The sequence below is a fragment of the Gavialis gangeticus genome, unplaced genomic scaffold (genome assembly GCF_001723915.1).
Source record: "Gavialis gangeticus isolate Ggan-Ray unplaced genomic scaffold, GavGan_comp1, whole genome shotgun sequence".
In the NCBI taxonomy this organism is placed as follows: Eukaryota; Metazoa; Chordata; order Crocodylia; family Gavialidae; genus Gavialis; species Gavialis gangeticus.
In genome coordinates this window covers 136,401,270-136,415,145 of record NW_017729024.1, presented here as the reverse complement: position 1 = coordinate 136,415,145, position 13,876 = coordinate 136,401,270, and the positions used below count along the sequence as shown (strand labels likewise).

Below are 13,876 nucleotides of genomic sequence, written 5' to 3'. Positions count from 1 at the left end.
CTCCATAACTTTGCTGAATTGACTGACACTCAATTTCAAAATTGATTTATATATTACAGTGCTTACCTCCCTGCAGAGAGGCTAGGCCATATGGGTGAGGGACTGACTATCACCCTTGTTGAGAATCACTGTTCTTTACTCTTAACTTCGAGTCTTCCCTAATTTATTAAGTCAGGTAAAATAGATCTGATTTGGATAAATAACATAATTATCTTTCCACAGATAACCTGTCTCTGCCAACTTCTCTTTTATTCTTGACAATTTACTGTCTTACCCATCTCTCAGGCTTTCAGTTTTGTCCAAATCTTTTTTATCTTTTATTGTGCTGCCTTCCGACCTACAAATTTCTTCCAATTCCAGAATCTTCCCTAGAGAGAAAGAAGAGTTTAGTGAAATTTGTTCCCAAACTTTTACAAAAATGAACATTAGGATGGCCCATGTTAGACTTTGCTAATGCAGCACTCTGTCTTTTGTTACACCGTTTACCTTTCTTCATTTGAAGTCTGCTTACAATGTATATTTGTCAAGATTAGGGTGATAGTTGAGATCAAACAGGAGACTGTAGGCACCTCTCTCTTAGATGTTGCAACATCTGAAAATGAGATGTCTGGCCTCAGGAGGATGATTCAGTGAAACAGGGTTAGGTGCCTAAGCCTCTTGTACTGTAAATAGTTACCTGCCTCAGAGAACCTCAGCCCTGGGCCAGTCCTGCCTCTTCCTTGTGTATCCAACTCTGACTATACTTCACTATATTACACTTCACTTCCCTTCACTTCAGCCTACCACTCCCAGAATCCCATAGTGATTTGAGAATCTGCCTGGGAAGTGGGAGACCTAGGTACAGATTCTTCACACCCTGAGGGGATTCAAACCTCTTAGGAAAATGCCCTAACCTTGAGATTACAGTACAGAATAGCCTGGGTGGGAACATAATCACCCACCATGTTTATCAAATGTCTGTCTAATGTAAAAGGCATGCATAGGGAGCTGGAGATTTGAATCATCTCAAGCTGAGGAAGGCTGAGAACTCAGGTCTCTTGCTTCTTAGATGAGTGCTCTAACCACAAGACTACTATCCTAAAAATGGGAAGTATTGCTGGACTCTACTCCCCATGTTTTTGAGTAAAGTGCTTATGGCTGCTGCACTTTGTGCTGAAATCAATTGTGTCAGTGACTCTAGGCATATTTGGACTTAGTTTAGGTCCAAAATGTTATGAGTTTATCCCTCATAAATGGATTGCAGTAGAGCCTGGGGAATGAATTGGATGGACTGAGGTGCCTAGCTGCTCAGACGGGGTCATTTTTGTGTATATGTGGAAGCCTCAATGTAAGTGCCTAGAGATCTTTGCTATCCAAAATGTAGATCCAGTGTAGGCTTTTAATGATTATTTTCACTGATGGATTAGGGTTATTCTGGATCATTTATTGTGACATGGACTCCTAAATTCCATCCAAATTCCTTTTTAAACCCCTTGTTTATCTAAAAACACCTGTGCTAGTCAAGAGTTAGATTTTTTTTTTAAACAGTAGTAGTTTTCACTCCTAAATCTCAAAGCGCTTTACAAAGGTATATAATTATCATAGTCCCAATTGTTTGTATAAGAAAATCAAACTATAGGTAGGTTTAAATTATATAGGTAGGACTGCATGTACTTACATTACATTTGCATGGTAAGTCTGAATTTGTGGGCTGAGGCACAAAGTAGGCCTGATAGTGTTTTATTTAACTTGGTACTTGAAATAATTACCCTTCAACAAATTGGTGTTTTCTGTTTTGTATTGTGTTTGAAATGTGTTTGACTAAAAATTATTTTGGCTTGTTTAATTATCCCCACTGTTGAAATGTCATATTGTTTGAAAAAGTAAATGTAGAAATATGGGAAATTAAAAAAAAATCATTGATTATTGTACACTGGAAATATTTTCAACAGTCAGGCATGATGTATTTGTATATGTGATATAGTTTCATGAGTAACCTTTATAGTTCTTCAAAATGAGTGCCAATAAAGTTTTTGTAACATAATATTGTGTATGCTCACAAGTAAACTAATAACTTTCTAGGTAAGTCTTGAAAAACAGTTAAATCTATATATTATATACTGTAAAAAAAACCCAAACTAACTAAATCCCAACTTTTCCCAAATAATATTAATTAAACAATTAATCACCAAAGCTAAAAATTAACATATTTTCATATGTTTAAAGAATTCTTAACAAGCTATCAATCTTCCTTGTGATCATCCACAAGAGCAGTGAACTAAGAACATTTTTGTTTTAAATCATAATGTACAGTCTGGTGAAAAGACCACCAAATAAATTTTAACAAGTTCTAAATGACAAGAGCTTATTACTGCAATAGAATTTCCAATTACTCCATCACAAAAGACTTTCAGACATCAGTGATGAAAGGCATAATTTTCCATTTTTTCACTAAGACCATCCCAACTGAATTCTTCTGAAAGAAACTAGCTTAAAACATGCCGTGCATATGGCAGAAGTGTATAGCATTTTGAATACCAACCTGTGATGTTTTTACTTCTGAATGTGTTTTACAGCCAACTAATGAGTAAATGGTGGTAGAGGATCAGTTGTACAACTCACTGAAAACTTCAGCCATTTGGTATTAATATATCTATTCAAAAATAAAACAAAATGAATTTTCTATTTAGTTGATCTTTAGACATATTTCATTGTATTAAGATGTTAACGCTTTGCACCATGTAGAAACATTTCAACAGCACTGTTTCTAAAGCACTGTAATCCAGATGGGACCTAAGGAAGGATTTAATCCTGATATCACACATGCACAATAATGAAAGACAAGCAGGCCCCACAGCTGTTCTCAAGCTGCTTGCTTGTTCATTTTGGCTTAAAATGAAAATGTGTATGGGAGTGGGAGTTGGAGAAAACCTTTCAAACTAGATGACAAAGTCTCTCAAAAGACCAGAAACTAGTAAGCAACAAAACCAGGCAGATGGTGCAACGCACTTGAATCTGTCTTCTTGACAGCTTTATATTTATTGCCATCTAGAAAATGTTTTTGTAGCATAAATTTGGTTGTGCTTCTGTGTTTAACTAGTATGTTTTCTATCTTATTAAAGAATGCGAGGATTTCACTTTGTGAAATATTAGTAGCAATTTTGACTGACTTTGGAGATTTGCAGGCTCAAGTCAAGCTTTCTGAGTTGGGTGTTCTGATAATAATTTTGGAAGCAAACCTCACTTTGCATTGTCTATAGCAGGGAAGTAGACTAGATAATCTAATAGGTTTTTTCCACAGCCAAACACCATTTTGCGACACTGTACCACCATCTCCTTTTAAACAAATCCACCAAAACAATGCCTGAAAGAATGAGGGAATATTTGAGATGGACAAGTCACCCTATACAATGATACAATTCTATTTTTCCCCTAGTTTCCACCCCTGTTCTTTCCTTTAAACTTGTCTTGTACCTTCTTTCTTTTTTAATGTTGTCTCAATTTAGTTTGTGAACTGTTCAGCTGTTCACTGTTATTTATTCTGTGTTTGTGCAGTCCTGAGTACAGTGAAGCCCAATGCCTAATAGTGACTTCAGGTCTTAACTGCAAATAAATAATAATGTTTTGTTTGACTGCTTATCCCATGCACTGTAAAGCTTCATTGCTTATTTGTTTGAACAAGCAGAAGGTATCACAAGATGGCACCCTAGAACCGAGGTGCTCAACCTTTCTAGACTCAAGTCACTCCTTCATAACTTCTGTGAATTGCGCAGCACCCTATTTAAAAAACTAATTTATTGATTGTGCTTACCTCCTTGCAGAGCAGCTGAGTAGTGGGCATGGGGCAATGTCCAGGCAGGGATGAACCTAAACCTGCACTGTCTCCTTACATCTCACACCTTCAAAAGATCTTATGGCACCCCAAGGTGCCCTGGCACCATGGTTAAGGATCACTGCCTTAAAGACTAACTGATTCAGAGGCATGAGCTTTTGTAGGGAACAACCTATATTGTCAGGTGCTATGAAGCAATGGCAGAAAGAAAGTGTTTTATATAGAAAAGAAAGGGATCAGGGCGGAGTGGGAGATACTACTAAACTAAGTAAGAAGTTGGTTATTTGGATCAACTGAGATGAACAAGGCACTTAATACCTTGAGCGACACAAGTTCACAAGCACTTGATACTTTGTGGGACACGAGTTCACAGCTAGTCCACAGCTATGTAATGGGATAAAACATACAGAGTTCTTGTTGGGACCAAGGCTAGCACAATCCAGCATGTGGATGATTTATTTTTCTGCCATCCTGTGGTTAAGTTGCTTTTAAAATTTCCTTTTTTTAAGGATAGCTACTCTTGAAGTCAGTGATGGAATGTCCAGGGAGGTTAGTGTTTTGTCACAGGTATTTATGAGTTACTGAAACTGATGTCAAATTGGTGGCCATTCATTATTTTACATAGAGATTGCCTTGTCTGACCAATGTAAACAAGAAAAGGGCACTGTAAGCAGGTGATGGTATATTTGACGTTGATGGAGCAGCGGGTGAATGGACCCCAAGTGTTACAATTCTTGTTGTTTGGTCCAGTGATTTGATCAAGTGGTCTGTGTCAGTGAGATGGATCCACAGACCCAGATACCAGCTGTGCTAAGACCAGGCGACTTGATGAGATTGGTAGTAAGGTAATCTGTTATTGGAAAGGCATCATTTGTGCTTGGGGGGCACAGGCTTTGAAAAGTAAGACTGCTTTTACATCATTAAATATGTGAGCATTATACTTGGAAAATTGAGAACTATTAGAAACAGAACTCAAGTAAGACACCATATTTACCTGAATCCAAGAGGACTTTGAATTTAACGCCCCCCCACCCCCACTCTCCATTAGATTCTATACATAGGAAATTGATTTTTACACACACACACACACATACACACACACACACACACACAGTTGTTGTTTTTTAAACAACCCCCCCTCCCAGCTATGGCATCTAATTTATTCATCTTAAATTCATCCCCCTCCAATGCTATATTGGGGAAAGTAGCAGCAGTGGAGGGCAGATGGTGGGGGGAGACAAGTGATCTGTAACCTGCCCCTTCCCTGCCACACTTGTCTGTGCTGCCACCTGCCCCTCCCCCATGCCTGGGCCCCCTGCTGCGTGCACCTTCTACCTCTCCTCACTGCTTACCACGTGTTGCTGTACTGGCCCTGTTTCAGCCTGGGGCACGGAGCACAGGGTAGCTCCTGCCCCAGCCCAGCCACACAATGCAGTTTGGGGGGCGGGGATCTCATCTTGGATGCAAGTAAATATGGTAAAGCTTGTTGTACCTCAAAAGTGTTACTTTAGAGAATGGGTGTTTTAGCAATTTAACTTTTTTTCATTGAATAAAAGTAGAAACAAAGAAGAGATTGTCTCTACTGCTTCACATATAGCTGTGTCCAATTAGTTAAATACAATTTTGAGGTGGTTGGATTTTTACCTTCTGCCAAAATCTCAAGGTGTAGTCCTTGGGTGCAATCTAGTGGCAGAGCTACTGTACAAACATAAAGCTCCGGTTAGCACATATAGTAAATATAGACATTCTGGAATTGTATGTAAACTCAGACATGTGCCTAAAGCCTTCCTTAGAATGAAGCCACAATTAGTTTTTGTTGGGTGATGGTCATTTTGATGAAAAGTGGCATTTGTGATACTACATCATAAGAGTGAAAATATTATTCCACTGGGACACTCAGATACTATAGTAATTAGATACAAAATAAATGCCTAGATACGTTGAATTAAGAAAAACTAGCTAATCCCATGCTTTTAATACTTATTTTAAAATGAATTTCATTGTTGAAACAAATTGTTAATATTAGCTTAGTGCTACCTGCATTACATTCTGATCTCTGCATACAGCAATCCATTCCCAAATATTTTGAATGTACAATTTGCTGAGGGTGCTGTTTTAAGGTATAGTGTTGCAAAAAACCAGCATTTTTCTGTGATCCATTAATTTCCAGTAGCTTAAGATACAGTATGCAGAAACTTTATGCTGGTTTTATTTGGCCTGTATTCTGCAGATAGATTTAGTTGTACTCTGACAATGAGAAATCTCTGCAGTACACCATTTGAAAACTAAGGTATGAAAAGTATACCCAGGTTGTTCAGAGGCACATTTAAGCTGTGTGTAGAAAATAGAGCTATTCTTAGAAGAACAGCATCTGGGAGATGTTTGCACATAACACTGCATTGACATAGCAGCCATTATTCTCACTTCCTGTCAGGACATAGCCTTGGCCTGGACAGTGTGACATTTTTCTCAGCCTGCAAACCTACAGCTGATCCCCCAGACTGGTTGAGGCTGACCTGAAGCCTCAAGTAGGGCCTAACCTTTCACTCATTCCCTGTTACCAGAATGGCCAGCTGAAGTTAGCTGTCCCTCCATTTCACACATATAAACCCCTGAACAGGAATAGAAGTGTCTGGGTGACCAGGCTTTACCTGACCCATAACTACTCTGCTGCTCACTCCAGCTTACTCCTTGATTCTGCTCCCAACTTGATCGCCTGGCTTCCTGACTTGGGTCATTTGTAACCATGCTGTCCTCTATCTCTCTGACATACTTTCAGACTCCACTCTCTGATTGACTTCCCAGCTCCCTGACCTGGTTTGTCCCTAGACTCTGCTGACCCATCCTGACCTGGGTCAGCATCTCCATCCACAAATGGTCCCAGACCCTAATGCCCATGCCTTCATGTGACACCCCCCTCATGGAATATCCCTTTTAAAAAGTCTCCAAATGTTGAAGATTCACGTTGCAAGCACACACATAAGTGCAAAGGAGACAACAGCAATGATATTTTATTGTGAAAAAAATCTTTTACAATGCTTTCCCTTCTTATGCTGTAGGATAACCTTCAGATGGATTTTGCAAGTTGTCATGACAAATAAGTAATAAAAGCATAACTATTTAAAATAAAGCAGCTAATTAACAGTCATTTATAAGAGGTGAATTATAAATCCTACCAGCAATGGTGTCTGAAGAGATGAGTAAAACTGTCTATGTGTCTGTTGCTAGGTGAAAAAGCTTTACATCCAAAAGCTTTTCAGAGGTGTTTTATTTGGTAAATTAGAAGACACGAACAGCCTGTAAGCTAAGATTAAATTGCAAAATTTTCCTTAAATGAAGATGTTTAACAAAATATGTTTCCTTATTCAGAGGAAGAAGGTATGTCAAAGTCCATTGTTGCAGAATATCTTCAGGAGAAGAAAAAGTATGAAGACATGCGGAAACGGCAGCCAAAGAAAGGGGCTTCTCGTGAAGATCAGGTAACTGGTTAAAGTAGTAAAACTGTAAAACTTAGAAAAATCTGTTTCGTGAGAAACTCAGGGCAGGGTTAGGAGTGGAGAATATGGTTTCTCTGTTTCTTTATGTGGCTTTTTCTGGCATGGACATAGGGAAAGTCTGAAAAGTTTCTAATCACTAATTTCCTTACCAAAGTATTGAGAAAATATTTGTGTCCCTCAAGATGCCAGAATCTTCAGAAAAAAAGAGTTATCTGCATAGAGGTGTTCTTGACTCTGGTGGCAGTGGCCTCCAAAAACTTCCTTCATGGGCAGTTTTGTAGCATGAAGAAAGAAATTACACATATTTGTTCTGACTTAGATAGTTTTATTGTACATCCTGTTTTTCTGCAATTTTGGGGAGATAGGAGCAGTTTGGGGTTGGAGAATCTGGGAAGAAATGATGTTGGAAGAGCAGCCATCCAGGAGGCTGAGCAACATAATTTGGAACCTGAATCTAATCAAAGTACCTACCTAGAAAGCCTAAAGGAGTGGAGAAAGAAACATCAAATGGAGCTAGGCTACAGAGAGGGGTTAGCCCTCCTGTAGAAATAAAAAGGAACAGCTGGGTCCAGGTCTGTACAATCACAGCCAGCATTGCTAACTTTGCAGTAACTTTCCATTCTGTTCCCCTGCTTTCACATAATCCACGGCCTCCCATAACATTTTACCTGTGCGGCAGAAAAAAAAATTTCTGCTGCTTTCAGAAGATTAACATTCTTTCTTCCATATTGTATTTTTGAAATGAACAAAAGTTATTTTTCCTACTAAAAAAATTACTTACAATTGACTTAGTTAAAAAGTTTAATATGGCTTAGTCAAACCAAATATATGAATAGAGCCTAATAAGCAAATGCATGCTTTAAGTTTAAAAGAACAGCAAATAGCAAGTCTGGAACATTTAAATTTGTGCGACTGCCTGTGAAGTGGAAAACACCATTAATCTAAGATGGATACAGTACACATGCATGCACAGGTTTACAAGTGCACAGATATTTGGTTACAAGGATGTATGTGTTCAGCTGCTGAAACTGAAAGAGATTGGAAACTTGAGGCTTAATAACTTCAAAGCAAGGGGTGATAGACTTCATAAGTGGAACAAACTAAATTAGCTCTGAACTGAGGAGTTTATGGAAACTTTGGAAACATCCAAAAACCCATTAACTCTGAATAAAAGAATTAAAGTTCCATCAGCAGAATGGATCAAGGAACTCTAAAGCACTGCATCAGCATTGTCCTAGGCACCACAGGAAGACAAGCTAGAACACCAGGAATGTGTTTTTATGGGTCACAGCCTTATGTAGTGCATCTGGGAACCATCCAGCATCTAGTCCTTCCTTCATAATCCATTTCATGTGATAAAAAGCTCCCTTGATCCCTCTACATGCATTTCTACCTAGTCCCAGTACTATTGCAGAAGCCACATTGCCTTCTCTCTATATAAGAGTTGAAGAGATGACGAAGGAAATATGGTCTCTTTGCAGTAGCATAACTAGGGGTGGGCAAGAAGGGCACTTGCCCTGGATGCTAAGTTAGAGCCAGAATCACTTCCCGGCCCCAGCAGCACTGCCCTGCTGGGAACATACAAACAGTTTTCAACTGCTGTTGGTTTAAGAACATCAGAGCCAGGGTGGGCAGAGCACATGTGGCACTACTTCAGCCGGGACTGTTTTGAGGTTCCTGCTGAGTAACACTGCTGCTGCTTTCAGAACTCAGGCACCTTCCTGCGCACCCCCATTCTTGTAACCCATGCCACCATTCCCATGCAAAACCTGTGTGCACCCTCCCCCCGCTCTTCTGCAGAGTTTGCCCTGGGCACCAACTTGGTTTGTTATACCACTGTCTGTTTGTTATCCCAGCTATTAGAAGCACCAATTCCATTCACCACCACCTTTAGGAAATGCCATCATCTCTGCCCCTGCCCACACACACACTTCCTCAATACTAAAAGGAGGAAAAGGGGGGAGAAACTTTTAATGAGACCAAGATTTTTCTCTTCTTTTGGCCCAGATAAAGGCTCCCCATCTTTAAAGGTAGTAGGCTGGGCAGGATTGTGCAGCTTCTCTCCTGTACAAACTCTAAAATTCTGAAGTTTTCCTCTTCTCCTCCAGTTTCTTAAACAGGAAATATGGAAATCAAATGCAAAAAAATAAATCCTATTCCTAATGCTATATTAAGTTTTCAAAGCATTCAAAAGCTAGGAAACACCCAAAGTTTAAGGTTGCTTCCAGAAGGAAACTTGACTACATTGTACTTTTGTGGTATTTCCTATTTCTGTTTTCACCATTTTTCACTTTAAAACTTGGTTTAACGTTTCAAAGTTAAAAACTTTTTTTTTAAAACCCCTGAAAAAGACATATAGAAGGGTTTTCATGTATAAAATACCAGCTCTAAACCAATATGATTCTGATACAGTAAATCTGCACAGTTAGTCTGTATAACCTGCCTGTTGCCATCAAGGAAGAAGTCTGTATTTATAATTTTTTTGAAAATGTAATCATCTACAAAGCCAAGATACTAAAATATGTGTTTTTAAATCTGTTTCATTCGTTTCTGTATTACAAGAATATTATTTATTTTAAATAGTAATTTTTTTCAATGGACTATATTAATGATCAAATATTTCACTTTTTAGTATAGCTGGAAGTATCTGCTCCCTTAAGTAAATATGACAGTAGAACATCCACCAAGGTTCATTCCAACTTTACAGTGTTACATTGTAAAATAATTATAGCTTATGTTAATAGACTAACAGCTATATAGTTTGTCTATATTGTATGCACTTTTTTGTAAATTATCATGAGTCTTCTTCAGCGAGCATTATTAATCTGTAGGTTCTTAAAATTCTAGGAAATAGCCTTGAATGACCCCAATAAAAATCAGTAGTTTAATTTTGTTGCTATTCACTTACCATCCTTCACTTACGTCATATGTGTCATATGGTCATTTAAAAAAGATGACATGAGAAATGCTGAATGAGAGAGGATTTTTATAGGAGGACTTTTTCACAAATATTTATAAAGAATTTCTTATCAATCTCATTTTACCATTCATCAAACAGTACAAACTAAAGTGTACTTATTAATGTTACAAAACTTAAGTGAAAAAAAATGTTTCATTTCAGACACTGGCATTACTGGACCAATTCAAATCAAAGTTAAACCAGGCAATAGCAGAAACTCCTGAATGTGAGGTTTCAGAACCTGAGGTGGAGGATGATGAAGGATGGTAAGTTTTGTGTGTTTGTTTTACTGCTCTGTATTAGTAATGGACAAATTTGATCAGGAAAATTAGATCTAGTCCAAGTTTTTGTTTATCTTGTATATAAGAGTTTTTTTCAGTTTTTTTCCATAAGCCAGCATTTCATGTACTTACACTGGCAGGTTCTCTGCAAGAAAAGGTCTGACTGTTACTCTCCATTCATCCTTTTTTTCTGGAGGAGACAAGATAGCATGTTTTCATTACCAGTCATCCCCCATCTGAATGCAAGTACATATGGCTGTGGATGGATCTAGAATGTTGAAAAGGGGGGTGCAAATAGTAAAGTGCATCATCACATATAAAATACATATTTTTCTCCAGTTAAAAATAAACTGGAAACGTTACTAATACAATAGGGATCTGGGATTTCATTGTTCAGTTTAAGATGGAAGCAAAAACAAATATAACTTCATTGGAATGAGTTAAAAACAGTCTGCAAGCCTTCATTACCAGGAGCAGCTAACAGACAGCAGAACTGCGAACAAAGGATAGCTTGATTGGTGGAACATCATGACCATTTAGAGGAAGACAGGGTCATTAACACCTGTGGAATGAAAAGTTTAAAAGGATCAGGTAGATTTTAATGAGTCGTGAAGTCAAGGGACTCCTTTAGCACAGTGTGATTGGAAATGTTGCTGCCACTGCCAGGCAGTTGGCTTTAAACTTTGAGTGGACCAGGAATCAAAGGGTACAAATACACCATTGCTGCTCCCTCTACCCCCTGCCCCCAGCCAATTGGCCCCTGTTTATGGGTATGGACAAGTGTACATCTGGAGCAGTTCCAAAAGGGTTGTCCCTCAGGACCATGCAGCACTCATCGGTTATATTCTAACTGTTACACATGCACAAACTTCATCCAAGGTTAAAGCTGCGGCAGTTTTGCTTCAGTTGTATCACTCCAAACTAGTGTGCACACAGCTGTTAGAATTTAACAACTGTGATGAGCCCAAGCAGCAGCAGCTCCTCTCCTTTTGAAACCACTCAGAGCTGCTTACACATGTTAAAAAAAAAAAAAAAAACCCCTCACTTTACCAGCAAAATCAGCACATTAGTTTGACCCAGCTCAACAGTGCCTGTATATATCAGGGCCTTCAGTGGGGCTTTTTGGTGCTTTTATCTAAAACTGATTCAATTAGCTATTAAATAAAGTACCAAAAAATCCCTACTAAAGCTCCTGACCTATACAGACATTGAATGAGCATGTACTGGGCTCCGTGCGAGAGTACACCAAGTTTAAAACAAAGCAATGCTTTTTTTTTTAACATCTGTAAGTAGCCAGAGTGTGCACTGGTCCATGTGCTATGTTGCAGGAGTCAGTAGCCCTTCAGCTGATATTCTTTGATATTTTGTACTTAACCCCATACAAATTTAACTGTGTCCTGGAATTCCAGTACTAATGTGATGTTATTCATTCTGAAGTAGAAAATTCAGAAACCAAAGAACTGCCAATTTTGCAGGTAATGCAGCAGGGTGCAACTAAAGGTTATTAACAATATTATGCTTCCTTTTGTTGCTTTGGAGAACAGAAGGGAGCAGAGAATGCCATGTGATACTGCTCTGAAGAGTCTGATGTAGCATCGTTTATCAGAAGAGCCATGGATTTTTGGAGGGATTGAGGTGCGGCCTCAAAAAGTGAAACAAGACCTTAGAAAAAGAAAGGAGCATCAGTAAACTTGAAAAGTGTTAGGGTGGTCTTGTGAAAATGTAAATATTTGATTACTATTACATATTTTCACAGAAAACTATGTTAAAAGTTGAAGCTGAAAAGCCAAATACTAGAATTTGGGAAATGGTAGAAATAAGGTTGCCATTGCATGTTCCCATAATATTTTTTCCACAGGAATCCCACTGCATTCTATTCATACAATGGATGGCACTCAGTGAGCGGTGACTGATATTTTTCTTTCTTAATGTTCTTTGTGTATCCTTATACTTTATTTACTGTATGCTATTTAAACTGCTCAGATAGAATTATGCATTTTTTTCCATAGGCTCAGCTGGGTAAATTACAGCAGTCTAGGCCACTTTACTTCTGAATGGGAGATCTACGTGGTGTTTTTTAAATATTAATTCTGTGTTATCTTCATATCTTTAGTTGATTTGCCTACTTTTTGAGTGTCTGTGTAGTAATCTGTTAGTTTGTTATTAAAATAAGTCAGTCCATATAAACTCACAGCCTTGTAAGACTGTTACAGGTGTCAGAGGGGAATAAAAAGCAGTGTAAATATTTACTGGAAAACAATGAGAAAAAGGTGTAGGTAATGTTGGGATGTGTATCTCTTGAGATTAACTTATCAATAATAATGTTTGCCTCATTGTTTTAAGCATCCTCAGCTATTATCTCCTGCTTTTTATATTATTTCAGGTTGCTATGCCATAGTAACATATGGTTCATGTTCAAAAGTAATAGTCTCAATGCTATCTTAAAGGTATGTTTAATTAAAATTCCCTTAGTAGGGCTGGCTGAATGAAAAATACAGTTCCTAGCTAGAAACTGTTTTCAAATTCAGGTGTAAATAAATGAAGGCAAATGTTGAAATAGTTCATGTGTAAAACAAATTATTTTGATTTTGGATTTAGATCAACAAAGAGAGTTAGGCACCAGGGAGGATGTGGGCAGGGTAATGTTTCCTATAATCAGGTGTTTAGGACAGTTCCCTATGGATTGGGAGACCAGATTCAAATCACTTATCTGCATGATTCAGCTCAGGAATTTGGGCCAAGGTCTCTCATTACTCAGAATAGTGCCCTGAACCACCTGGCTGTAGGGCAGGCTGCAACGTGCGTTTCGTGGTTTCTGCTGTTGAAGCTATTTCACTTTGTATAAAACACAGGAACATTCTGTAGCAAAACCACCTGGCCATTGATCAGTTTTTATGCAAAGTGGAACAGTTTCAGTAAGAGATTGAGAGAAACCAACACTATAGTGCCTGATAGCTAAGTGTTTGAAACAGTTTTCTAAGAAATGGGAGAGCTCTGAGTGAGCTAGACAGGATTTGAATCCAGGTGTCCTGTATATCTGGGGCTGTAGAATATAAATAGGATCACTGGCATCTCAATTTCCATACTGTTTTTTTAATCCAGCCGTTTGGTTTGGTTTGGTTTGGTTTGGTTTGGTTTGGTTTGGTTTATGGACATTTTAATAAAAGCATTCATTGTGGTTGAACAAAATGTTTCATTTGACCCAAAACAAATAGTTGGTTGTTGCTGAATGTTTAAAAAAAATACTTATTTCTAAGTGACCAAAAACAATGTTTAAAAATATTTTCAGTTGACCACTAAACGAAAAAAATGATTATTTGTATAGCCA

General features: G+C 38.1%; 1 protein-coding gene across 1 annotated transcript in view; it reads left to right on the top strand.

The window, feature by feature from the left end:
- The first annotated feature begins 7,165 nt into the window (after window positions 1-7,165).
- The window catches only part of LOC109297773 (peptidyl-prolyl cis-trans isomerase CWC27 homolog), a 71,408-nt gene continuing 64,697 nt past the window's right edge, over window positions 7,166-13,876 (top strand). The window contains exons 1-2 of the mRNA XM_019517797.1: window positions 7,166-7,290; window positions 10,430-10,533. Coding sequence (XP_019373342.1) covers window positions 7,192-7,290; window positions 10,430-10,533 — 203 coding nt within the window. The 5' untranslated portion in view covers window positions 7,166-7,191. The remainder of the gene's footprint in view (window positions 7,291-10,429; window positions 10,534-13,876) is intronic.